At 56.8% G+C, this 25,998-nt stretch overlaps 1 protein-coding gene across 15 annotated transcripts in view; it reads right to left on the bottom strand.

The window, feature by feature from the left end:
* Nucleotides 1-497: 497 nt before the first annotated feature.
* The window catches only part of LRRC27 (leucine rich repeat containing 27), a 35,068-nt gene continuing 9,567 nt past the window's right edge, over nt 498-25,998 (bottom strand). For 8 of the 15 annotated variants that reach the window (XM_053207819.1, XM_053207822.1, XM_053207818.1 and 5 more), the window contains 7 exons: nt 20,490-20,642; nt 18,236-18,545; nt 17,159-17,326; nt 16,252-16,450; nt 8,548-8,666; nt 6,689-6,818; nt 498-1,073 (listed from right to left, as the gene is read on the bottom strand). In XM_053207819.1, coding sequence (XP_053063794.1) covers nt 927-1,073; nt 6,689-6,818; nt 8,548-8,666; nt 16,252-16,450; nt 17,159-17,326; nt 18,236-18,545; nt 20,490-20,642 — 1,226 coding nt within the window. In that variant the 3' untranslated portion in view covers nt 498-926. Of the gene's footprint in view, nt 1,074-1,929; nt 5,502-6,688; nt 6,819-8,547; nt 8,667-14,900; nt 15,233-15,363; nt 15,766-16,251; nt 16,451-17,158; nt 17,327-18,235; nt 18,546-20,489; nt 20,643-24,518; nt 25,641-25,998 lie in introns of those variants that run through there. The other 7 variants (XM_027063449.2, XM_053207817.1, XM_053207823.1 and 4 more) reach the window with 7 other exon arrangements.

The following is a 25,998-nucleotide window of genomic DNA, read 5'->3' as shown; positions in this document are numbered from 1 at the left end:
GGAGGGCACCCCCACCTCAGACACCCCAAATCTACAAGGGAACCAACCACAAGGCCCAATCAGCAGCCAAGCTAGGATAGGACTCTAAAATTGCCCCCCACCAGTGCTAGCAGGATCAGTGACCTCTGTGTAGGCTCAGAATCAACGAAGGAAACACCGAAATGAACAAATCATAGAATGGTAGAATGAGTACTTAGGAGAAGCAAAAAATCAACCACTGGTTGACCTAAGGAAAGGGAAAGAACTTGGGGTGGGGAGTGTCCCTGGTCACTGCCCCAGGCTCCCTCCCCTCCAACCTGCCTGTCTTCCGAGTCAAGTGGGTGCTAAGCTGGGGGCGGCTTGGGTCCCCCATGAGACATCAGGTGGTACCCCACAAGGGCAGTAGCCATGCAAAACCAAGCCAGGGTCTGTTGGGGGGTTGGTCACTGGACCCCATGGTGGGCCTGGTCTAACCCTGCCTCCCTCTCACCAAGAGGTCAAGGAGCTGAGAAGCCAAATCAAAGATAGTTTCAAGGTCAAGCCCTTGAATTTATTGAACACTCAGTCGGAGGCTCCTGCAGGAGGGTCTGAGCAGCCTGGGTGAGGGCTAGCTAGGAGGGGCTGACGGGGGCAGAGGGGAGGGCCGGGTGCTGACCCGTGGACGTGCCGTCGGTGAGACGGGCAGAGACGCGGGCACGGGAGTGCACACCTGGTGGCTCGTCCTTGGTGTTCTCTCCTTTAATCCGGCTTAACCCTTTTACAGCCTCTGAAAAAGCCGCGCAGACCCCGGGGGGAGGGGGTGGCGTTGGAGCGGACGCCCCGGGGCGCGCTCTCAGGGAAGGACACCCGGGCAGGGCCCACGAGCCGCTGCACCCACTCCTCGGTCTGAAGAGTCTTTGTCAGCGCCAGGGATCCTCACTCATTAGCACTCGCGACCGTCCTCAGACTCAGTATTTCGTGTCGAACAATATCTTCTGGGGCTGGGACGCAGGTGGGTGGCGTGGACGGTGCCCAGCGAGAGCCGCGAACCGGTGGCTTCTAGTTAAGGTCAGCCCCGGTCCCGACTCCGTCACTTGATCCTGTAGCTTCCTGGCCTTTCGGGAGAAAGGGAGGGGGTGGACGTTAGCCCAGCTGGCAGGGCCCGGGGTGGGGGCACAGCCCCGTCCACACAGGAGGACCGTGTACAGGTGCGCAGCGCTCTGTCGTGTCCCGGGGTCTGCAGGGGAGCCGGCTGAGCACCCTCCCTCCCAAGGAGGACAGTGACCTCTCCGGGTAGGCCCGTGGGCTGCGCTTCCCGGAGTCCCCACCAGGGCCCCGCCTGTGACACCTGCCCACAGCTGAATGAATGCCAGTCTGTGGAGGGTTGAAGACAGGAGCAGGGGCTCCTCATGTGGCCAACATGGGCACCATCCCTGACCATGACCCCACCAGAGCCTCATGCCTGTCCTGGGGGGGGGCAGGGCCTCAACTGCACCCTCACCCCACAGACACAGCAGCAGGACCAGGGTCCCTAATAGTGGAAGGAGATCCCCAGTGGGGAGTCCTGTGCCGCTCCAGATCCCATGTTCTCAGCCAGTCTGCTGGGCCAGGAAAAGTGGTGGACGGGGCTCCGTGGCCCTCAGTGGGATAAAGTGGCCAGCGTCAAGGAGGCAGGCTCTTTCCTGTCCCGGTCCCGCAAGAAGCTGGCCAGCGAGTACTCCGTCTGCAGTGCTGAGACCTCCCCGGGGCATAACCCGGACCGCCCTCCAGCCCAGGCACCGAGACCCCTAGTACGGATCCGTCACAACCGTGGGTTAACGTTCAGGTCCACGTCATTATGGCTGGGTAACAATTACTACCTTGGACAACGTGGGATTAGGGGCGCCAACCCTGCACGGCAGAAAATCCGTGTGTAACTACTAACTCCCCCAAACTGTACGAGCGGCCCAGAAGTTAGGCCTCTGCTGCCAATAACACACACCGTTGATTAACAGCTACTTTGTATGTGGTGTGTGTTCCAGACGTCATCTTACGACAGTCAGCTAGAGAGAAGACGACGTCACTGAGGAAACCACAAGGACAAGTTACAGCACGTACTGTCAAAGACCCGCCTACGAGCGGACCTGTGCCGCCCCGGCCGTGCTGCCTGCTTTCTTCCCTGCAGAAGTCTACGTTCGTCGTGCAATTACTAACCGCTCCTTCAGAAAGATTTGCTTTGTTTTCGACACACTTGTCCGGGAACCTCTCGACATCCTGTCCCCTTGGTCAAATGCTCAGCGATCTGTCTGCCCTGGAGAGACCCTCGGGGCTCCTCCCTGAGCTCCAGGCTGGCGGCCTGCACAGCCGACAGCCTGGGGTGGGGGTGGGGGGGCGGCTCCTGGGCTCTCTTTTGGGTCAGCTTCCTTTTTTCTGGAACACTCACTCCTTTCCCGTTCTGCTGACTTGATTTGGAAGGATGCACTCTGCAGTAGCTTCCAGAGAAAGGCAGCGCAGAAAGGAACGCGGTGAGACCTTGCGTGGGAATGCCTCTGTCCGTGGGCACCTGGCCTGCCAGTCTGAGGACAGAATTCCTTGCTGCCCCCCCACCCCCCGGTGGTGAGGCCACTGTGTTCTCTCCTGGCCCTTTGCAGGTTTCAGCTTCCTGTTAGACCAGACGGGACGCGTTACACTCCGTGACCTGCCTCTCACACATCATCATCACCCAGGGGCCGTGGTTTACGGCAGGGCTCACTCCTGGTGTGCGTTCTGCCGGCCCAGACAGATGTATAATGACAGGTGTCCGTCGCTGTGCTGTCACAGAGCTGGCACCACCCTAAACATCCCCCGTGCTCTGCCTGCTCATCTCTCTGTCCCCCAGCCCTGCAGCCACAGAGGCTCCTACTGTGCACAGAGTTTTCTCTCTTCCAGAACGTCATACGGTTGCAGCCTTTTCAGATGGGCTCTTTCACTTAGTGATATGCATGTGAGGCTCCCTCAGGTCTAGTCATGATGTGACAGCTCGTTCCTTTTTGGGGCCAAATGGTACTCCACGGTCTGGAGGGACCACGGTTTATTTATCCGCTCACCGACAGAAGGACATCGTGGTTGCTCCCAAGTTTTGGTAACTATGAGTGAAGCTGCTATGAACATCTGTGAGCAAGTTCTGGTCTGGACTTAAGTTTTGAACTCTTGGGAAAATGCCTAGGGGCACGATTGCTGGACCTCAAGTTCAGAGTACATTCAATTTTGTAGTAAATCACCAAACTGTCTTGCAAAGTGGCTGTGCCGTCTGGCGTCCCCACGGCATGAACGAGAGTTCCCGCTGCCCCACATCCTCACCAGCATCTGGTGTCGTCCGTGACTGGATTATAACCATTCTAATAGGTGTGTGTGGTACCTCTCTGTTCTAATTTGCAATTTCCTAATGACATACAATACTGAGCATCTTTTCATATGCTTACTTAACATCTATATATCTTCTTCGGTGAAGTGTCTGTTCAGATCTGTGGCTCGCTTTTTAATTGGGTTGTTTTCTCTCTATATTTTGGATAAGCAGTCCTTTAGTAGATGTGTCTTTTGCAACTATTTTCTCCCAGTCTTTGGCATCTTATTTTTTTTTTTAACTTTTAAAAAAATGTTTGTTTGTTTTTGAGACAGAGCGTGAGTGGGGGAGGGGCAGAGAGAGAGGGACACACAGAATCCGAAGCAGGTTCCGGGCTCTGAACTGTCAGCACAGAGCCCGACATGGGGCTTGAACTCACAGACTGCGAGATCATGACCTAAGCCGAAGTTGGACACTCAACTGAGTGAACCACCCAAGCGACCCTATTTTAATGTTTATTTTTGAGAGAGACAGAGACAGAGTGCAAGGTGGGGAGGGGCAGAGAGAGAGGGAGACACAGAATCTGAAGCAGGCTCCAGGATCTGAGCTGTCAGCACAGAGCTCTATGTGGGGCTTGAATTCATGAGCCATGAGATCATGACCTGAGCCAAAGTCGGACACTTAACTGACTGAGCCACCCAGGTGCCCCTGGCATCTTATTCTTTTGACAGTATCTTTTGCAGAGACAAATTTTTAAATCTTAATGAAGTCATTATCATTTTTTTTGTGGTGCCTTTGATGTTCTATTTCAAAATTCCCCGCCAACCCAAGGTCACCCACATTTTCTACGTCATTTTCTACAAGTTTTGCAGTTTTGCATTTTACATTTAGTTCTGTGACCCACTTTCGGTTCACTTTCGGGGAGGCGTAAGGTCTGGGTCTAGATTCGCTATTTTGCACGTGGACGCCCAGCGGTTCCAACACCATCTGTTGAAGACGCCATCTTTGCTCTGCTGTGTTACCTTCGCTCCTTCGTCGGGTATCAGTCGACTGTACTTATGTGGGTCTTCCTCTGATCCACTGACCCATCTGTCTACCGTTCCACCAACCCCACGCCGTCTTGATTACTGTGACTTTACCATGAGTCTGCAGGTCGGGTAGTATCAGTCCTACAACCTTGTTCTCCTTCAGTGTTGTGTGGGCGATTCTGGGCCTTTGTCTCCTCTCCATACAAACGTTAGCAGCGGGTTGTCGATATCCACGAAATAACTTGCTGGGATTTTGATTGGGATTCTGCTGAATGTCTTCTTCATCAACTTGGGAAGAACCGCCATCTTGACGATATTGAGCCTTCCCATCCATGAACATGGGATTCCTCTCCACCCCTTTAGTTCTTGTTTGAGTTGACTCATCAGTTTTGTTGTTTTCCTCACACAGATCTTGTACATATTTTGTTAGATTCGTACCTAGCACCATTTTTTGGGTGCTAATGTGAATGTTCTTAATTTAAAATCTCACTTGTTTGCTGATGGTATATAGTAAGTGACTAACTTTTACATCTTAACCTTGGATCCTGCAACCTTGCCATAATCACTGATTAGTTCCAGGAGATTTTGCTCAATTCTTTGGGATTTTCTACACAGCCAACCAAGTTATCCAGAAACAAAGATAGTCTTAACTCTTCCTTCTTAATCTACCTCATTTTCCTTTCTTGTCTTGTTGCAGTAGCTAGGACTTCCCATGTGATGCTGGAGAGAAATGGTCTTGTTCCCGACCTTCAGGGGAAAAGTAGTTTCTAGTTTCTCACCATGAAGTACGATGTTCGCCGTAGTTTCTGTAGCTGCTCTTTATCAAGTCAAGGAAGTTCCACTTGTGCCTAGTTTGCTACAAGCAGTTACCACAAACAGGTGCTGGATTCTGTTAAATGCTGTTCCTGCACCAAATGATACGATCGTGTGATTTTCCTTCTTTGGCCACAAGGTGACGATGCGTTACATAAAATGGGTTTTGAATGTGGAACCAGCCCCGTGCACCTGGGACAAACTCCACTTAGTCATGGTGTATAATTCTTTTTCTACATTGTTAGGGTTGCTTTGCTAATATTTTGTTGAGGATTTTCGCATCTGTGTTCAGGGGAGACACCGGCCTGTAGTTTTCCTCACACGTGACGTCTTTGTTCTGGTATTAGGGTAATGCTGGCCTCATAGGATGAATTACGATGTTTCCCCTCCACTTCTATTTTCTGGAAGAGATTATAGAGAATGGTATCATTTCTTCCTTAAACGTTTGATAGAATTCTCCAGGGAACTCACTCGAAAATTATTATCGGTTGGATTCCTTTAATGGATACTAGATATTCAGACGGGCTATTTCTTGTGTGAGTTTTGGCAGATGGCGTCTTCCAAGGCATGGTCCATTCCGTGTTAGGTTATCAGACTTGTGAGTACAGCTGCTCATAATGCCAGACCGGCCTTTCACTCCACAGTTGAAGCTCGAGGCATGGATGTTTAGAAGCCTTAGGAGGTAGAGCTTGGGGTGTTTAAGGAGGAGGTTACAGCCACGAACAACGGATTTGGAGAGAATAAAGTCACCTGAGGGCAGGTGCAATTCTCTGGGCTGGGAAGGCAAAGCCGGCAGAGGGTAGAGTCTGACAGGGTGGGGTCCCTGAGAGGCAGCCCAGGCCCTGCCTGCACTCCCTCCTCCCCTCCTCCTGCCCCGTGGACCCCGTGGACAGAGGAGGCGACGGAGCCCTCCGACGGGCTGTGGGGACGGCTCTGTGGGCAGCTTTGGTGCCGAGCCGCTGCGTCAAGGTGAGCCTGGGCTCGGGGGGCCGGGGAGAGCAGACGTGTTTTCCTGCGTCCGTGAGCATCAAGGGCACAGAGGCATCAGGCTCAGCCTGCACAGCCTGAAGCCAGTCACTCTGGGAGGTGACAGGTCCCCTTACCGCTGGGTGGATAACTATGTGTCATCTGGGGCAGGAAGCCACCTTTCTTGAGCGCGGTATCACTCCCATAACCCCGACCCTTTCTGCACACACAGCACACGTCTGTGCAAAGGGGCCTGCCTCCCTGCCCATGGGTTCCAGGGGGTCAGCCGGCTCCAGCCCCGTCAGGGTCTCACCAGGCTCTGCTGGTTACCAGGCGTCGGGCAAGGACCCCACGGGCACGTCCCCATTGTCCCTGCCGATAAAGCGGAGGCCGTGCTGGGGTCCCGGCAGGTGGCACAATGTGTCAGGGGGCTCACGTACCTCACACGCCAAGAAAACACCTCTTATCCTCCCACGAAGCGTGATTCTGGGCACGTCCCTCACGTGAGGCACGTGGAGCGCTCCCCACGATCGAGAGAACGCGTGCTCTGAAGAGGCGCGGCAGGTTCCCTCTGATTCTTAACAGAACAATTCGTTTTTACACAGAGCCAATGCGCACTTACAATCTCCAAGTCCCAGGCAGCCGGACTCATTTCCTTGAGTGGCGCTGTGCCTTGAAATCTTTTTCTTCCCTCGTGCGTTTTCTGAATGTGCTGCTTTAGGTTTTCTTCCCAGAGCTCCTCTCGGAAGGCCCTGAGAGAACAGAGGGTGATGAGGACACGATTTTACACGTCGAGTCGAGTCTCGGCAATCCCTGCTCCGACAAGGGAGAGAGAATTTTCCTTTTTTCCTCCAGGCCAAAGTGCAGTCCTGGGGCTCAGGGGCTGTCGCCATGAGAATGGGGCCACCTAGGCCACCCGCTCCCCCTCCGGGCAGCAGCTCAGACAGGCCCAGGCAGTGAGAAGCCACAAGAACACACGCCACGTTTTAAAACTTCACATCCAGGTAAGAAATTACACATTCAGGGCCGTGCACAGACACTACACGAAAGGGACAGTCTCTGTCTTCACAGGAAATACACAGTTGTGATAAATCCTTAAACGGGATTATTAAATTAGGATTTCAGACATACTTGCTCTGCCAATATCAGGGCTTTGGGCTTAAATTCTCTGCCTTTAAACACGAGGATGTTCAGAGTAGCAGAGCATTCTGGGCCGCGCAGGAAGGGCGGCAGTGCCTGGTGTGTGAGAAGGCCCTGGAGTCTGGGGTGTCTGCCCAGGAACAGAACCACCCCCCACCCCCATCCCGCACCCCCCCCAGCCTCCCCACCCCCCCAGCCTCCCCAGCCTCCCCAGCCCAGCCCGGGGCCTTCCAAGGCCCCAGCCCCACCCCCCAGTGGCCCCGGAGTCTGGGGTGTCTGCCTGGGAACACAACTGCCTCCCATAACCCCTCCTAGCCTGGGGCTTCCCCGAGGACCCTAACCCCACCCCCCCCCCCCCCCCCCAGCAGCAGCCTCTGTGTCGGCTTTGTTTGCTTTTCAGCATAATGGACACAGGCAGGACGGTGGCCTCCAGTCCTGCCCTGCACAGACCGCAGCGTCGGCACCTCTGAACCCCGGTTCTCAGGAAAGCCCTGCCCACAGGGCAGTCGGGGGCCGCGGGCACACACTTGTGTGCTGTGGGGACAGCTGCATGCCGTCCATTTCCATCTAAGCCATTCCACGGGCTCGGGTGGGTCCTGTCTGCGGACCTGCAGGGTTGTCCCCGGGGTTCTGGGCATGAACACGAATGACTCCCCAGAAAAGAACACCCCTTCGCCGTCCACGTGTCACACCAGGACGACCTTCCTCTGGGCCTCCTGGTCCCCAGAATGTGGAAACACGGCGGTGGGCAGAGCCGGGACGTGCAGGCCAGGCCGGTCCTCCCCGGAGCACGTGAGCCCCCCACCCACGCCCAGAGCTCGCCTCCGCTCGGCTTCGGAGCGCCCAGGGCGGGGCCGGCAAGAAGGGGCACAGGAGCCCCGTCCAGCAGTGTCCCCGGCCGCCCATGGCTCTCCCCGCGTGCCCGGGAGGGGTGCAGGGTGCAGAACAGCACAGTCACAGCATCAAGTGTGTTGTGAGTGAAAGAGCCGAGAGGAAAATGCGCGTGCACGCACACGCACACAGGCACACACACGCGCACGCACGCACGCACAGGCACACAGGTCTACTTCCGGTGTGCAGCAGCTGGGGAAGGGTGAAGGGCCCAGCGGTCATTCCCGGGGTGCAGATGCTGGGTCAGCATCGGGGGTGTGCTTGGTCACCCGCACCGGAAAACTGCAGAAATGCCACGCCCCCAGCAGCTGCTGTTCCCGCCCTGCCCCGCCCCCGCTCCCCCTCCCCCTCCCCTGGCCTGCCCCAGATGCCAGCAGGTGCCAGTGAGTGCTGGGGTGCGAGTGCGGCCACCAGCGGGCAGCGGGGCTGAACTCGGACCCCGGGACCAACCTCATTTCTTCACTTGTTTGCGAGGACTTCTCTTTGCTTTGCCTCACGTTTCCGGGTGGATTCACTGGCATTTTCTCATTGTCTGCCAAATCCACGGCACAGGGAATCTTTGACACCACCTAGGAAAAGGCAAGATATTTTCAGGAACCCAAGGAAATGCTGCCGTTCACACGAAGCCAACCGCCCGCAGGCAGTAGACTCATCCTTCCTCCGAGGAGGCCGCCGGCTGGACGCTGGTCGGTGGGAGGGCAGGGTCCGAGGGGGGATGCAGCGGGCCTGGAGAGCTGCCCGCAATTCTGTCCGCACGGCGGACAGGAGCCGTGCTCTAGAATGGGTTCCACGCCTCTCGAGTGGGTGCGGCTGTATTTTGGATCACTGAGTTTCAAGCTAATAGGTAAGTGCTCCTGCACAACTGACGTGTGAGAAGGTAGGAAGTGTCCTGTCGTTGGGGCAGTCTGTATTTATAAACTCACTGCTCTTAGATCCATGACGTCACGGATCAGCACGGATAAATGCTGAAAACCCAGGAGAAGCACTCGGGGTTGGCTTTTCCTGATAAAGCCCACCGATTCCAAGTGAGAACCTGCAAGGTCCCTGGGATGCAGGTAGAGAACAGCGTTCCTGTCTGCCAGCCCCCGGCCCCAGGTGGGATGCGGCACCGCCCCCATCGCAGGATGCCCGGCGGGGCGCAAACGTGTCCTCCGGTAGCGCCAGGACCCTCCCCGGCAGCCCCAAGTTCACGGATGGCGGAGAGAGGGCACATCTAGGGCAGAGCAAGATGCGATAAAGGTTCACGTGTTTCTGGAAGCTCTCTGAGAATCGCAGGCCATGTGAATTCATTTTGGAAACAATTTCCTTTCTAAGTTATGGCACTGCATAAAATATGTCCAAGCAGCACCGTAAATGCTGGAATACTCCTTACGTCTAAGGGTCTGAGGACCTGATGCCAGGATTTCTGGTCACCTGGGCTCTTGGATTTCCTCATCCACCTCTCCGGAGTCGCACCTTTCATCGCCTGCACGATCCCCCTTCCTCCTCGTCTTCCCAACCCCTACCTGGGTTTGCCTTTCTAGAGCCTTCCTTCCCTCCTCCCTCCTTGGGCCACACCCAGGTGTCTGCCTGGCTCTCCTAGTGTCCTAACCAGCTGCTGCCTCCACTTTCCTGACTCCCACCTATGATATGCTCCCATGGCAGGTGGGCTTTGTAAATGTCTCCTTTGGTGTGGCCCTGTGCCCTTGAGACACCTCAGACACTCCCCAACTCTCAGGGAGCAAGCCTGAGAACCAGACTGATCTCTCCCTACGCCAGGGGGCTTTAGACCTGTGTGTGTGTGTGCACCTATGTGTGTGCACCTGTGCCCGTGTATACCTGAGTGCATCTGTGTGTGTACACACCTATGTGTGTGCCTGTGTGTGTAGCTGAGTGCATCTGTGTACGTGTACCTGTTCATGTACCTGTGTGTGTACCTGAGGGCACCTGTGTGTGTGCACCTGGGCCTGTGTGTCTGTGTGTGTGCCTCTGTTCACATGTGCTTGCCCCTGAAAGGAGAGCACGCCCTTTAGGGCATCGCAAGGCGGGCAGAGGGAGACACATGGCAAGTGTGGGTGTGGGGAGAAGGGCAGGGAGGGAAGGGAGGGCAGGAGGGCAGGGGGACTCCCGGGGAGGGGAGGCGGGGCTCCGACCAGGGGCTCCTCCGGCTGAAGTCTGCAGCTGCTACCCAGACTGTGTCTATAATCACCTCATGTGCCACAACACCTCTAAGTGGATTAGCAGGGCAGGACCTGGTCTGCCTGGTTCATGTGCCTGACTCTGGGAAGGTGCTTAACCCCAGGGGATGGGGGTGGGGGTGAGAGAGGGAGGGGGGAGGGGCAGAGTCAGGGGTTGGGGGTGGGGCCGGAGCTGGCTTAATCCCAGTGGATGTGTGGGGGAGGGAGGGGGCCACCACACTTTCCCAGGAGGACTCCTAAACATTTCTCCAACAGGAAGAGAAGACAAATATAAATTCAGTAGGTGTTTTCTAAAGTCAGTAATGTAACTATTGTTCTTAATTAAAAGTGTATGATTTGGAAAGAAGCCCCCAGCCACAGTTTGCTATCAGTACAAACACTGAGGAGGAAGACGTCCCACATACCCAGTCCTCTGATGAAAGCAAGGACCACAAGCAGGGACAGACAGGAGGCACAGCGGCGCCCCCACGCCCTGCAGGCCGCCAGCCCTCCACCTTCTGGGACAGAGCCCACACACAGCCGCTTCCTGGGGAGGCCGGCGGTGCCGGCGTTCACGGGTCCACGTTCCCTCTGCCACACTGCCCACAGACGCGCGTCTCCGTACGCGGATGCCAGGAGTCGGACTGCGTGTATTAAAGCACGGGGTCACCAAGAGCTCAGAGAAGCTCGGATTTTTAACTTAGGTATTTTCCAACACGTTGCAGCAACAGCAGCGGCCACGGTGGCTGGGAACGCGTGGCCCTAGAGGGTGATGGCGTGGCAGCCACTGAGCAGACGGAGCCTCTGTCCTGTCTTTACTGCCACTGGGGGGTCCCTTGCGGGGACAGCCTGTCTGCCTCCGCCCACGTTCCTACTGAGCTCTTTAACTTAAAACAGCCTGGTGATCATTCTTCAGATCTCAGACAGCGGCCTTTGTCCCAAGTGTTAGCCTGTATCTTTTGACTTTGATTATGGTACTCCGGGCTGTCTGGAAATTTCAGTTTCATAAAGTTAAATTTTTCTTTCTTTACGTTTATTTACTCATTTTCTGAGAGGGCGCACAAGCGGGAAGGGGCAGAGAGAGAGGGAGAGAGAATCCCAAGCGGGATCCACACTGTCGGCGCAGAGCCTGACACGGGGCTCGAACTCACAAACCACGAGGTCACTGAAACTCATGACCTCAACCGACTGAGCCATCCAGGCGCCCCGAAGTTAAAATTTTCTATCTGTAGTTCCAAAAATTCTGTAATTCCTATTTGATTTGTGAGGCTTTTTGCCACTCCAGATCATACAAGTATTTTTAAGTTTCTATGCTACAAAATACAACAGCGACTATGCACAGCATGTCCGTGTGGTTCACAGATTATACAGAACAAGATAACCTTCCTCTTCTTGCAGAGTGTTGTGGACGTCACATTGTCCACTAGAGTAAACCGTGTACAAACAGAAGCTAGCTCCAGCGATCCCACTCCCGGGCACCCCCCCCCAAACTGAAAGCGGGGCCTCAGACACCCCCGTGTGCACGGCAGCAGATTCACAGGAGCCCGCAGGTGGAAGGGACCCGAGTGTCCACCGTGGACGAGCGGGTAAACGCAGCGGTCCGTCCACACGGCACGACGTCCCCCGGCCTCGCGGGAGGGAGACGCCTGCCACGCGCGGAGGAGCCCCGAGGTCGCGATGCCCGGTGACAGAAGCCGGACGCAAAAGGACAGGCCCGGTGTGACCCCACCCTCTCGAGGTCCCCGGAGCCGTCATGTTCACAGAGGGCAGACAGACAGAGGGGGCAGGGGAGGGGACGGGGACCTGGTGTCTGATGGGGACAGACCTTCCTTTTGGGGGGACGGGAGAGTCCTGGGGACAGAGCGGGGGGGGGTGGCTGTGCGTGGGGTGAGCGTGCTGGGTGCTCCTCAACTGGACACCTGAAAACAGTTCACACGTTTTACGTGACGTGTGGATTTCACCCCCATCTTACAGAAGGAAGGCTTCCACACAGCGCCAGTCGCCAGCCTCCACCGTTAGTGGCGCTTAAATACAGCTCCGCCAACGGGGCCGGGAGCCGGCAGCCCCAGCAGGCTCAGTGGTCTCCTGGTCTTGACAACCGCCTGTGCGATGTGGGGAGAGGCTGGGAAGGGGTCCCTGCAGCCGGCAGGAGGCGGGTGCACCCCGGACCCGGGCGCCAACGGGACAGGAGCGCTGCTGTGGGGCCACGTGCACTCAGGGCCCGGACACAGGAAGAGTCCAGCCTGACTCGGGCACCCCCCCACCCCCCCCCCCCGGCAGCCCTGAGCCCGCCACTGGGAGCCCCCCGCCGGGTCCACCCCGATCGGCATCCTGCAGGGCGGGCTGAGGGGGAGCTGGACGGACAGCAACAGGCGACACCTGGCACAGGCGACCACGGATCCCGTGTGTCCGGCCCGAGAAGCCAGAGCCTGGCCGAGTCGGAAGCCTGGTTGGGGGGAGGATGGCACCGGCACACTCCTGGCTGGCAGGGGGTTGGGACCCCAGGAGCCTGTGCAGGTCTAGGAGCAAGGGGAACCTTCCGGAGTGGCCACACACGCTCTGAGGATCCGCGGAAGAGTGGGGGCCCAGCGGGCAAGGGGATGAGATGCCTGTGCAAAGGCCCTGTGGCAAAGAAGAGGGTCTAGGTAGGATGACAAGGAGGCTCTGGAGGGCACTGGGGGCGAGGTACAACAGGGTGAGGAGGGCAGTCAGTAGACACAGACACGGAGGCTGGTGCCCATGAGCTGTGAGGACACAGTGTCAGAGGACTGCTCGTGACCATCCGCTGGAGAGACCCAGGGATGGAGGTAGAGATGATGAGGCCCGGCTCCTGGGGACAGAGCCAGCCTTGGGGACGCCTGACCCGAGGAAGGTGGTGGCAGGACACAAGCAGCTTCTCACGGGGTCAGGGGGGATGCTCGAGAGGAGAGGAGCTGCAGGGGAAACAGGGCACCTGCTGTCCAGGAGCGGGGCGGCACCACGGGCGGGCCTGGGCAATGGTGCCGGGACCAGCCGAGGGAAGGGGTCCGTGTGCCACAGCAAAGCGCAGGGAGGCCGGGAGCAACAGAACTGGGGCCACAGAGGGGGCACTGGCAGAGGCCCAGGGGAGGAGACGGCAGAGCCTGTGCGTGCCCGCCTGGTGGCCTCTCTTTTCTCCTTGTGGTCACCTGCTGACTGAACGGCAGAGGCCAGGGGAGTAGTCAAGCTTTGCAAGAGCGGGTGGGAAGGGGTGCGTGGGCGGGAGAGGGGAGGGCTGGGATGCCCCGACCCCGCAGCAGAGCCTAGCACCCCTCCGCAGCAGAGCCGGGAAGCCAGGGGCTGGCCGGGAAGGGACAGCTGGGCGTTTGCAGAGTGGCGTTTCCAGGGGGCCTGGGTGACAATGGGGCACAGGCCCTGGGCCAGGAGCTGGCGCTCCGGGAGGCAGGGGACAAGCCGAGCCTGGTCTGGCCGCGCACAGGAGTGCTGGGCACGGCGGCCGTGGGGCTGTAAGCACTGGTTTCCTAATTGTTTTCCGGCAGTCCTGCATCGCGGTCCCGCTAAGAGTCCTGATCCTTCCACGGCACGTTAACTGGCTGTAGGTCAAGGACGCCGTGTGGGTTTGCTTTCATACGCTCGGCTGGGGGGTCGGGGGGGGGGGGTGAGGGTGAAGCGTCTGAAGAAGCCCGAGCCCTGACCCCGCGGGGACACCCAGCCTCACAACATCCTTCCTGCGTGTTCAGAAAGTCCCAGACATGTTGTACGCACCTCGCAGGCCTCAGGGAGGCGAGGGCGTCCTCTGCAACAGAGGCAGAAGCGGGATGTGGCGTGGATGGCTGCCGTCCCCTCCCAGCCTCCGGCACAGCGGGGCTTCCCGCCGAGCCCCTTGGGCAGGGTGTGCGCCCCTGGAAGGACCCTGCCCCAAGATCAATGGCTGGGGGGTTTCCCTCAAGGCTGGCAATTCTCCTCCACCCGCAGCCGACACCACCGGGCCTCCTCACGTCCTCGCGGCCGCCCTGCCTGAGTCCAAGCTGTCCCTCACCGCCAGCTGACCGGCTCCCAGCCAGGCCTCCCACAGCCCCTCAGGGTCAGTCACGCGCTAGAGCAGCTCACAGAGCTCAGGGCACAGCGGAGGCTGCAGCCCGGGAGCAGCTGCGGGAACTGCCACACGGACGATTCGCAGGGCCACACGCAATGAGACGGGGGGGGGGGGGGGGGGGCGCATGGAAGATTCATGGGGCCACGTGGGACGGGTGGGGGGGAGGGGCCCACATGGGACAGGCGGGGGCCGCATGGGACAGGTGGGGGGGGCACACAGGACAGGAGGGGGGGCACATGGAACAGGCGGGGGAGCACCCGGGACAGGTGGGGGGGGTCACCCGGGACAGGCGGTGGGGGGGCCTCACGGGACAGGAAGGGGGGGGCCGCATGGGACAGGTGGGGGGGCACACGGGACAGGCGGGGGGACACATGGGACAGGCGGGGGAGCAGCCGGGACAGGCGGGGGGGGGTCACCCGGGACAGGCGGTGGGGGGGCCTCACGGGACAGGAGGGGGGGGCCGCATGGGACAGGCGGGGGGGCACATGGGACTGGCGGGGGAGCACCCGGGACAGGTGGGGGGCTCGCCTGGGACAGGCAGTGGGGGGGCCTCAAGGGACAGGAAGGGGGGGCCGCATGGGACAGGTGGGGGGGCACACAGGACAGGCGGGGGGGTGCATGGGACAGGCAGGGGGCTCACAGGAAAGGGTGGGGGCGCACGGGACAGGCGTGGGGAAGCGTGAGGAGCTGCACATCCTCTCTGGGTGCCACCCTCCCGCACCTGCGGGGCCGTTGGGATGGGGCTGAAAGCTGCAGGCCGCGCTCAGGCGGTCTTTCCGGGGACCAGCCACGTGACGAGGCCCCACCCTGAGTCACCCGTCAGCATCAGCTGAGGCCGGCTCCCAGCGCTCCCTACAGTAATCAGACGCGCCCGTCACCCCCGGCCCCATGGGGTTTCGCAGGTCTGTGGGGGCAAAGCACAATGTATTTCTCGTCAGGCCGCGGTCTCACAGGCCAGCGTGAGTCTCACACGGGGTCTCAGCTCGTGCTGTCCTAGAATGCCTTCGAGACCCTCGTGTCAGTGGGGTGTCATGCTAGCTCACCCTTTTCCGTGGCCACGGGGTGACCCCGAACTTGGGACACAACTTACAGCCACCCATCTCCTGGCATGCCAGCTGTTTCCACTGCGCTGCTGTGATCGAGCTCGGACGGCTTCCTCGAGAAGGTGTGAGTGTGCAAGTCGCCCTGTTCCTGAAGCGACGGCACACGAATCTTGGATGCTCACGTGTTGTGCAAAAATGCGGGTGGTGACAGAGAAGGCGGGATGGGAGGACGTAGCACGTCGCCTATGACGCAGGCAGGCGTGCGTGCCGGGCCGGGAGCGGAGGGCAGCCCGCCCGGGGAGGCCACACGGCGAGAGGAGGCGGGAGGCGCCGCTTCCTCCCGAGTTGCTATGGCTCTGATGTGGCTCTCACAGTAAAGGAACACTGTAAGTGTCTGCGGGGAAGTCAGGTGTCTCAGGGCCTAGGAGGTCTGAGAGCCGCCCGCTCTCCTGTCCCCCCGGCCAGGTCGCCTTAGTGAGAAGTACAGGCATGAGCAAACACGCCCCGTGTGAAGGGCCGCGGTCACAGTCCCGGCTCCACCTGGCGCTCCGAGGACCCAGGGGCCAGCCCCGTGGGCACCGGCATCGGGACTGTGGGCATCCTACCAGACCCCGCACTTGGATAAAAGGGCTCCATGTGGCTTTTCTCTTCAGGTGACGGTTGCTCCGCTTGAAAGGACAGAGGCCTTACAAGGAACGTGAGGTGGCAGCAGGACTGGGCACAGACGTTCCCACTGGGACAGCGCTGGCGGCCGGCCGGCCAGACACGAGCCTCCCGTGGGCGGAGAGCGGGCCCGGCGCCCAGCCTGGCGTGGAGCGTCTGGTTGCCCCCCCCCCCAGCCCCTCCCCCGCGTCCCCCACCCCCAGCCCTGGCTCCTCACATGAGAGGAAATAGGTCTGTCAGCGGGCCGCAGGCTCCACCTCTGCAGCGGGCACCGTGGCCCCCGGACGGGATGAGACCCCTCCCGCTGGCGTCCTTGTACCAGACTCCGCTGGGGAGGCAGGGGCTTGCCCAGGGCCGCCTCCGCTGTCCTCCGGGTCCGGGCTCGCTCCCGCCACTCCCGCGGCGCTCCTTCGTCTCTGGGGAGGACACGCGGCACGTTAGCCGTGGAGCCAGAAGCAGCCCCGGCACAGTTTCCCCCCCAAACCCTTTCCCGTCCCTCCACCCAGACGGGAGGCGCCCGTCTGCTCCCGTCCCACGGCGCCAGCTCCGTGCGAGGGGACAACACAGCCCCCGGGGCCGAGCAGCAGGACCCTGTCCCCGGGGAAGATGGGGGCTCTGGCTGAGCTCAGGAATCAGAGGCCTTCAAGGTCGCCATGACACCTGAGCTCCTTCCTTCCTCTCTCTCTCTCTCTCTGTTCCTTTTTTCAGAGGGGGGTCGGGGAGAGGGAGAATCACAAGCAGGCTCCATGCTCGGTGCAGAAGCTGACGGGGGGGGGGGGGGGGGGCGGGGAGGCTGGATCCCACGACCCTGGGATCATGACCTGAGCCGAAACCGAGAGTCGACGCTCAACTGACTGAGCCCCCCAGGCTCCGGGGAGCAAGGCTTCAATGCACAACCTTCCTTAGAAGAGCCCCGGGAGCCAGGTGATCGGGAAGAGGGCAGGAGGGGATTAAGAAAGAACAAGGAATCTGAGAAGACACTGAGTGGAGCCGACGCAGAGCAACGACCCCCCGAGGCCTGTGCCCACAGCCGCCCGCCCGAGGGAGCCAGCCAGCAGAGCACCCCAGAGGAGGCAAGAGCAGAGCCTTCCCCAGAGAGAGGTAGGCCCCGCCAGATCACTCACCTTACGCGCTGCTCCCTGGGGGCCAAGGCCCTGCTGTCCTCCGCTCTCCTGGAGGGAAGCCCCACTCGCTGCCATGGCGCCAGGGCCGGCAGGATGCTCCTGAGGGAGGACATCTTCCTTCTACTGTCACAGACCCCGCGGTGAACACTCCCCCGCGGACGGCACGCGCTAGAACACAAACACGCAACACGTCCGAGCAAGGCCCGTGGGGGCTGATGGTGAACGCCCACAGGCGCCCACAGAGGCCCACGGAAGCCCACGGGCGCCCACGGAAGCCCAAGGCCTGGCCGCTCCCAGGGCCCGGCAACCCGGGGCTCCTGCCTCAGAAGGCTCTGGGTGGCTGGGAACCGGAAAGACAAGTGCAGTTGCAGAGAGGACGGCCTCCTCCTTGTCCATAACGAGACGGGGGAACTGAGGGAGGGCGGGGGTGGGGGTCAGGCCCCGAGGACTCAGTGCTGAGCTGGCTGCAGCTGGACACCCACACTGCCCACCTCCAGCGCCTCCCAGGTTGGAATCGGTCGACGACACTTTGGTTTTCTCCCGAGAGTTTTCAAACCCCAGGACGGGAGAAAGAACGGCACAATGAGCCCCCGAACACCTTTCACGGGGAAGGACGTTTTCCATCGGCCGGACCCCAGCCTTTCAGACTTGCTTTTCCTAACGGCCCCCCTACGGAGCGGGGCCACAGACACCGCGGACCACTGGACACGCGTCCCTGCCGTCTGTGGGGGCTGTGCCGCGCAGCGCCACAAACCACAGTAACCGCTAGGATTCTGTGCTCCCCAGGGGCCGATTTCTGTCCCCCTGGAATGGTACCGCCCCCTCGTGTGAGTGTATGAGCTATATTCACCAGTAAACGTTCTCTTTCTTTGTCCCTCCATCCACACGCGTGCATGCACACGCACACGCACAGGGTCTGAGTTTCTGGGTAACTGTAACCCCAAACCAGGCAAGCATCCACCACATGACAAATGCCGACGGGGCACAGACATCTACCTGACGTTTTAAAAGATCACGAAAGATGGTATTACAATGTTGGCAAGATCAAGAAAATACACCCCGGCTTTTAAATTTTACCTGAGAGCGTGTCTGGAGCCGGAACGTTCTTTCTCCTTCGTGTTCAGGGCCGCCTTGAGGTTTGCAGCTAACTCTGCCGGTAAGAGCTGCTTTGCAAGCACTGCCTCCCGCTGCTCCTTCTCGACAATCTCCTGCCTCGGCCTCCAAAAGCGCCTGATTTCCTCCTCGCCCGGCCAGTCTTCTGGGGAGGCAGTGGACTTGCCCAGCTCACTCAGGCCTAGCTTTTCAACAGGAGGGAGAGAGTCTGCCTTTTCTTTTAACCTCCCCCTCCGATCCTGAGAATTAACAGCGTCTTTGTCGGCCACACGCTCTGCGGACAAACACAACGGGGGAGGTGGGGGCTCCGTTGGGTGCGTCGCGGCAGCTGGTCAAGTCACCGGTAGACACAGTGCTGCTGGCCGGCTGCACCTCTACACGGCCCCCCGGAGCCGCACGACCCTGGTGACCGGCTCCCTCCACCCTCCGGCCCTTCCACTCCACGTCTATTTACACAGATAAAGCACACTTTTCTGTTCCGCCAGCCTCCATCTTGTAATAGCTTTATTTCTAATTAATTCTTGGCCCAGGTGCCTACTGTGTATGCCTAGCAAGATCGCTGTCGACCCTAAACACTGTCCTCTCCAGGTAAGTTACTCGAAAGGAAGCTCGCCAGGAACACTCTTGCCTTTAGGATTACGCTCCACTGTCCCCTCGTGGACGAGCAGCCCCCACCTCCTGCCTCCGCCCCCACCAAGGCAGAGTGGGGTCACAGGTCGAGCTGACACAGACTACTTTTTGGCTTTAGGTTCAAACTCGGAATACAGACACTTTGCATCTGGCCATCCTTTCTGAGAAATGACCCTGGATTCTGATCCGTCATTAAGAGACGAAGCCAGTATATTCTTTGGGAAACAAGGGTGTTCGCGGTTTGCTGCAGCAGCAGGCAGGCAGTAGACGAGGCAGAGGCACGGAGCTGTGGGCGCCCTCCTCGTGCCCTGGGCCCTCGCCATCCCGGGGTTTGCCAGACTCCCTCCTGCCAGCACCCGCACATCTGCGCCTGGCTGTTTCCTCCAGCCCACGAGGGCCAGCGTGCAGGGCTGGGGACTGGGCGCCCCTCCGTTCGGCGAGGCATTGCTGGTCTGGAGCCCGTGTGCCCTACTCCCCCACTCTGCTGTGCAGTAACCCCTGGGCCTGTGTCCAAGCGGGAACCCTGTGACTGCTGAGGCCTTGTGAGACCCAGGTCCTGACCCGGTCCGTGGGGGCAGCACCCGAGGGGCTGTGACTGCTGAGGCCCAGTGGGGGCTTCCCACCTCTGTTGGCCTCCTCCCCTTCCCCACGTCCCCCCCCTTCAGCCTCCATGCTGCCGCCTGGATCATCTCTGGAATCAGTTACTGGCCCTTGAATCCTGACTCAGGAACTGCTGTTGGGGGACACAAACTAAGACACTTTGCAAATACAATCGGTGTTTACGATGACACATTCTGGGGTCATTTGTTTGGATTTGGGAAAAAGATCAGCACTTCCTAATTACTTTGGCCATTCCTTATGTTTACTGAGACGGACTTAGTAATTCACACACGCTGACTTTATCACATGTGTAACTATCATGGCTGCTTCAAGTCTAGGCGTTTTCTTAATCTAGGAGCTGTGTTTAAGCAGTAAAGATTTCGATGCTCTGAAGTAAATTTTCAGAGCACTCACTTTTTTCGTGAGCATTCAATTACAATTCTCTTTTACGTCTACTTTGTCTGAGTGGAACCACAGGGCTCCTTCCCGGTTAGATTATCTCGTGAGCACGTGAGAACGCCTGGCTGGCTGGTCCGCACGTTGAAAACACAGGATCAAATGTTGAGTGAGCGTGCGCCCAAAAAGTGGCAAGGCCACGGCCCCCTGCCCACGAGTAAGGGCGTGTCACTGCTCCTGTTGTGAAATAGTTGTCGGACGGGCCGAGGGAATTTCCTGAAGCAGGTGCCTGGTGAAGCTTGCTGGTGAGGAGTTTCATTCGATTTACCCAGTGAACTTTTACCAGATCCCACCCTAGACGGGCTCTGCAAGGGGCGCGGAGAGCGCAGACCCATGAACACAGAACCGAGGAAAGACACAGCTCCGACAGGCCGGCACGGACCCCCGATCGCGGTGTGAGTCCAGCAGAGGCCACGCGAGGCCCAGCGTGCTCCCCGTGACGCCGCTGAGGAGACAGACTCCCCGGGTCCTGGTTTTAACAAGCAGCGACTTCAGTTCTAATGCAGTTTGGTGCAGTGACGGTCCCACCAACCTGGAGAAGCTGACCCTCGGGGAGGAGGCCGCTGCATGGCGCAGGCCTGCAGGAAGGCCAGGATGGCACCCAGTCCCTTCTGCACGACGAGGGGGGCGGGGAACTCCAGGGGGCAGTGTCTCAGGTTCAAGGCTCTCAGTGTGGTCACGTTCCCTGTAAGAGAGGAAACCACACCTTCACACACTCCTCCACGGAATGAAACAAGGAGGAAAGATTAAAAATCCTATTGGGAATTTGGGGTAAAATGATACGACAGATGTATCATTTGCTGTAAAATGCTGTAAAAAAAACCAAACAACTCTGCAGCGGAGGCAGATCGCACAGGTGAAGACCAGGCGAGTCGCAAAAGGAAATAAATGAAATAGAGCGAATAGAAGAGACGGTAACAGCCCTGAGGCAAAAACCAGAATACGAAATTGCTGTATCATCTGAAACGCAACAAAGCTCGGGGAGGACAACGTGACCCATACTCAGGAAACAAGCGTCACTAGAAACTGTCCCCAAGCAGCTCAGATGTTGGATTTAGTTAACAAAAAATTCCAAGCAGTCACAAATATGTTCAAAGCCACGAAGGAAGCCATGTTTAAATAATTACAGAAAACTATGGTAAAATGACTCAACAGGGATGAAATGTCGACAGAACCAGAAATTATAAAAAAAGAACCAGCTAGCAGTTCTCGAGTTGAAATTGCAAAGACCGGGGCAGAAAGTTCTCTAGAGGGACCCGGCAGCAGACACGAGACGGCAGAGGACACAAGTGAGCTTGATGATGCGAGAGAAACGCCATGAGATGGGGAGAACTCTGGAGGCCCGCGGGACGGCCTCACGTACGCTGGTGCACACGCCCGGAACGAGAGCCACGGAGGACCCGAGCGGGGCCCGGCACGCTCTCTGAGGAAACCACGGCGCACGTGCCCCCCGCTCGCTGACAGACGCCAGGGTACTGTCCAGAAGTTCACCCCAAGTAGGTGACCGCCAAAGGCAGTCACGCCTGGAAACATCAGAGTCACCGAAGACGCAAAGAAACGAGCTTGAAAAGCACAAAGGAGCAACAAACCATCACACACACGGGCACAGGAGTAACTTCCGGGTCAAACAGTGGAGGCCAGAGCCCAGTGAACGGCACGCTAGCGTGCGTGCTGACAGAAGACGCCTGTGGGTCAAGCGCCCTGAGCCCACCCAGACGGCCCTGCAGGAACACGGGTGAGAGGCAGCTGTCGGATCTCCCGAGCTGCCCGGCGGCAGTCGGTGACCCGGCTCAGGGACTCCACGTCTCCCCCGCCGTTCGCACAGTTTCAAGTCCAGCTGACCGCCCCTGGACGGAGGGAGAGAGTACAGTAGCAGAGGACAGAACCCGTGAGCCGCAAGGCCGGCGAACGCAAAGTAGCAGGACCTGGAGCAGAGACGAGAGGGGACGGGAAAAGAAGGGCAGACTCAAGGCCCGCAGGACAGAGTGGAGATGCCGACACCCACTGAAGGGCGGCCCAGGAGGAGAGAAGAAAGGATGTGAAGGAAGCAAGGTCTGCAGAAAGAATGTCAATAGCCAGGGGTTGTCCGGCTCTGATTAAAGAGCCCGCTAAAGGTTCCAGAAGCTCGGTGAACCCCAAATAAAGCGGATGCAAAGAGAGATGCGCCCAGGCACACCGCAGGTAAACTGCTGAAAATTAAATACAAAGAGAGGAGTTTTAAGCAGCCAGCCGAAAAAAGATTCATCGGTTTTAAAGGAAAAACAGTAAGACTGACAGCTGGCTTTTCAGCAGGAGTTAGAAGCCAGAAGACGATAAAGACATTTTCAAAGTAGTGAACACATCTCTGAAACCTGGGTTCTCTACTCAGCCAGACAGCCTCCAAATAGGATGGAAAATAAAGATGACTTTTTAGAAAACCAAACTTGAAGAATTCATTACCAAAGAGGAAATGATAATACTAAAGGGAGATCTTCAAGCCACGACGGTCATCCCGGGTGAAAGCAGGCAACTTGAGAAACAAAGGTTAAACATGTAAGAAAATATAAATAAATACTGACAGTTTAAGATGCGTTTGTGGGATTTATAACAAGACGTAAAAGCAAAATCTATGAAAACAGCACAAAAGGCAGGAAGGAGGCAATGGAACTAAAAGTGGTGAAAGTCTGACTTCAGCCAACGGTCATCGGTCAAGGATGGACGGCATAGTGTCTAGAGAACCACTAAGTGATGCTACAAACAGTACAGTGAAAACTCTGCTTCCCGCAATGTTGGCGTAGCTCCAATCTGATGAACTCCCTGCAGATAACCAGTCTGCAGAAACTGGGCAGAATATACACCACCCGTGGGCAAGCCAGAAATGAAAAGCAGGCAGAAACTAGAGGGGGAATGACAGCTTCCAGAAGAGAAAGACACAAACGCCTGTACCATCTGTATGGCTTTCTGCCTGACGGAAGGCCCCAGAGGGCCCCACGCGGGGCAGCTGTAACAGACAGAAACCTATGTGACCTTGTAGCGCCAGAGGACAGACCACAGAGCTACTGCACCAGCCAGAAAGCGAAGGGGTGCACTCCAGACAGAAGAGGACCGCCAAGGGGGGCCCTACATCGCCGTGCAGACGGCCCATGTGCAAATCCCTAGCACGGTCCTGAACTTCCCGCACACAGCACGGCCGCACCTGCTGCCCGATGCCAGAGACAGTCGGGAGTCCGGGTTCTCTCAACTTAGCTATTAAAAAAAAATTTTTTTTTAAGTTTATTTATTTATTTTGAAAGAGGCAGAGACAGTGCAAATGGGGGAGGAGCAGAGAGAGGAAGACAGAGAATCCCAAGCAGGCTCTGCACTGTCACCTTGGAACCCGATGTGGGGTTCGAACTCATGAAACCGTGAGATCATGACCTGAGCCGAAACCAAGAGTTGGACACTTAACCTACTGAGCCACCCAGGTGCCCCTCAACTTACCTATTTTTAAAAACCAGTACTCTAAAGAGGAAGATAACAGAACCCAGAATCTCCACAGTGTATCTACCACAACGTCCAAGATATAATCCAAAAAATTATTAAAGGAAAAATTTGTTTATACTAAATGAAAAAAAAGAACTCTGCACAGAAAAATAGAAACTATTTTTTTAATATGAAAATCCAAGGACTGAAAACACAGTATCTGAAAAAAAATTACTAGACGGTTTTCACAGCCAGTTAGAGATGACAGAAAAAGATGCACGAACTTGAAGATACCGATCTATCGTCTCTGAAGAGCAGAAAAATTACCTTTTTAAAATGTACAGAAGCTCAGTAATCTGTAGGACAATAACAAAAGGTTGGACAAATAAATAGAGACAGGAACAGAAAAATATTTGAAGAGTTAATGACCAAAATCTTTCTCGAATTTGGCAAAAAGATGTGAATTTCAAAACTGGATAAGTTTAACAAACACCTAGTAGGAAAAATATAAAGAAAACCACAGCTAAGGACCTCAGAGTCAAAGCACTGAAAAGCAAAGATACAGAGAAATCTTGAAAGTAACCAAGGCCAATGGACACAGTTCATAAAGGAGGACGAAGAGTGAGTGACCTGAGAGACCTGAGGGCAGTGGAACTTCTTTTAAGTCCTGGATGAAACAAATTCAACCCCTATTTTTAATCAACAATATCCTTTGAGAATCAAGGCAAGGGGTGCCGGGGTGGCTCAGTCTGTTAACTGACTCTTGATTTTGGCTCAGGTCATGATCTCACGGTTTATGGGTTCGAGCCCCGCGTTGGGCTCTGTGCTGACGGTGCAGAGCCTGCTTGGGATTCTCTATCTTTCCCTCTGTGTGCCCCTCCCCCATGTTCCCTCTCTCTCAAAATAAATAAACTTAAAAAAATTATTTACATCAAAAAAGAACTAAGGCAAAATGAAGACATTTCCAGAAACATACAACTAAAAGTCTGCCAACAGACTGATTTTAAGAAATCTGAAGAGAAGTTCTTCAGGCTGAAGGAAAAGGATACCAGCTGTATCTTCAGGAAAGAGCGAAGAGATGTCTACCTGGAATGCTGCACGTTAAGCAAATATAAAATACTTTTTTCTCTTAGTTTCTCTAAAAATACGTGACTGCTGAAAGCCAAAACTGTAAGTCTGTGTTGCAGGTTTATAACATAGGTAGACCTCATCTGTAGGACAGGCTGAGTATAAGGAGGACCGGAGAGAGCAGGCCGGTATGGCTATCAGGTGGTGACATCAGGTGGTGACACAGGACAGCGCTAGCTCGAAGCATGCGTGGTGTAACCCCGACAGCAACCGTGAGACGGTAAAGGCATGTTAAGAAGAATAACTAAAAAGTCAATATAAAAGTTAGAATAGAAGTCTAAGTAATACCCAATCAACATGCAGTTATTGGAACAGAAAAAAGCATTGAGACAAACAGCAAAGAGTAAAACGACAGCCCTAAATCAGTTCATGTCAATGATTATATTAAATTAACCAGTCTAACCACTTCCATTAAAAGGCAGAGATAGTCTGACTGGACGGAAGAGCAAGACCCCGCTACATACTGCCTACCAGCCATGCAACGGAGAGGCTGCGTGCAACGGAGAGGTTCGAAGTAAGAGAGTGGAAAAACACATCACGTAAAGAGTAGACAGAAGAAGGTGGCAGCGGCCACACTAGTCCGTCCTGAATGGCCAGTCAGCACCTGACAAGGTTCACGTCGGAAAACACCCGGAGATGCCGCGTTTTGGGGCTCGTGGGAGCAGCCACGGCAGCACTTGGGGGAAATCACAGTTGTCACAGCATAGGTTAGAAAAGAAAAGGTTGAAAACCAGCGATCTAAGCCTCCAACTCAACAGGTTAGAGAAAGAACAGCAAGTTAAACCTAAAGAAACAAAGACAGTAAAGAGAAGTATGAGACGAAACGGAACAGATGCGGAAAGGAGAACATTGTCTTCTGCTTCCTCCTCCTCGTCATTCACAGCAAGGAAAGTGAGTAAAAGTGAAGGCAACGCCCTCATACGTGTCCCTGCAGATCCACCCCAAGACCGCAGTGCTGAGCCCAAACTGCAAGTCTCCAGGACAGCTCATCGGGGAGGATTCAACTTAGAGATGGTTCAAAAGGAGGGTCCTGGGTGGGGGAAGGGCAGTGAGGAGGGCCCCTGTTGGGAGGAGCACCGGGTGTTGCCTGGAAACCGATGTGACAATAAAGTTCCTATTAAAAACAAAAAACAAAAAACAAAAAACACAAAAGGAGGGTCCTTGAAACAGACATCGTCTGAGAGCCGTCAGTGGCAGAGCCCTCCAGGAAAGCGAGGGGAGGGCGAGTCCGGACCCGCGGGCCCCCCGGGAGGGACAGGGTGCAGCGGGGACCGGACCAGACCGGGCCCCGGGAGTTGCAGCTGTGACGCCAGCTTTCCTGAGCTGTGCACTGGCTACAAAGCGCCACATCCTTCTTCTTTCTCCCCCCGTGTTTACACGTCACACTTTCTACGAAGAACGCAGGTCCCCGCATAACAGCTCTTGGGAGCCGCAGGGTCTGGGGCCCCGAGGGACACAGTGGAAGCAACTGT

The sequence above is a fragment of the Acinonyx jubatus genome, chromosome D2 (genome assembly GCF_027475565.1).
Source record: "Acinonyx jubatus isolate Ajub_Pintada_27869175 chromosome D2, VMU_Ajub_asm_v1.0, whole genome shotgun sequence".
Lineage (NCBI taxonomy): Eukaryota > Metazoa > Chordata > Mammalia > Carnivora > Felidae > Acinonyx > Acinonyx jubatus.
This window is presented reverse-complemented; position numbering and strand designations above follow the sequence as displayed.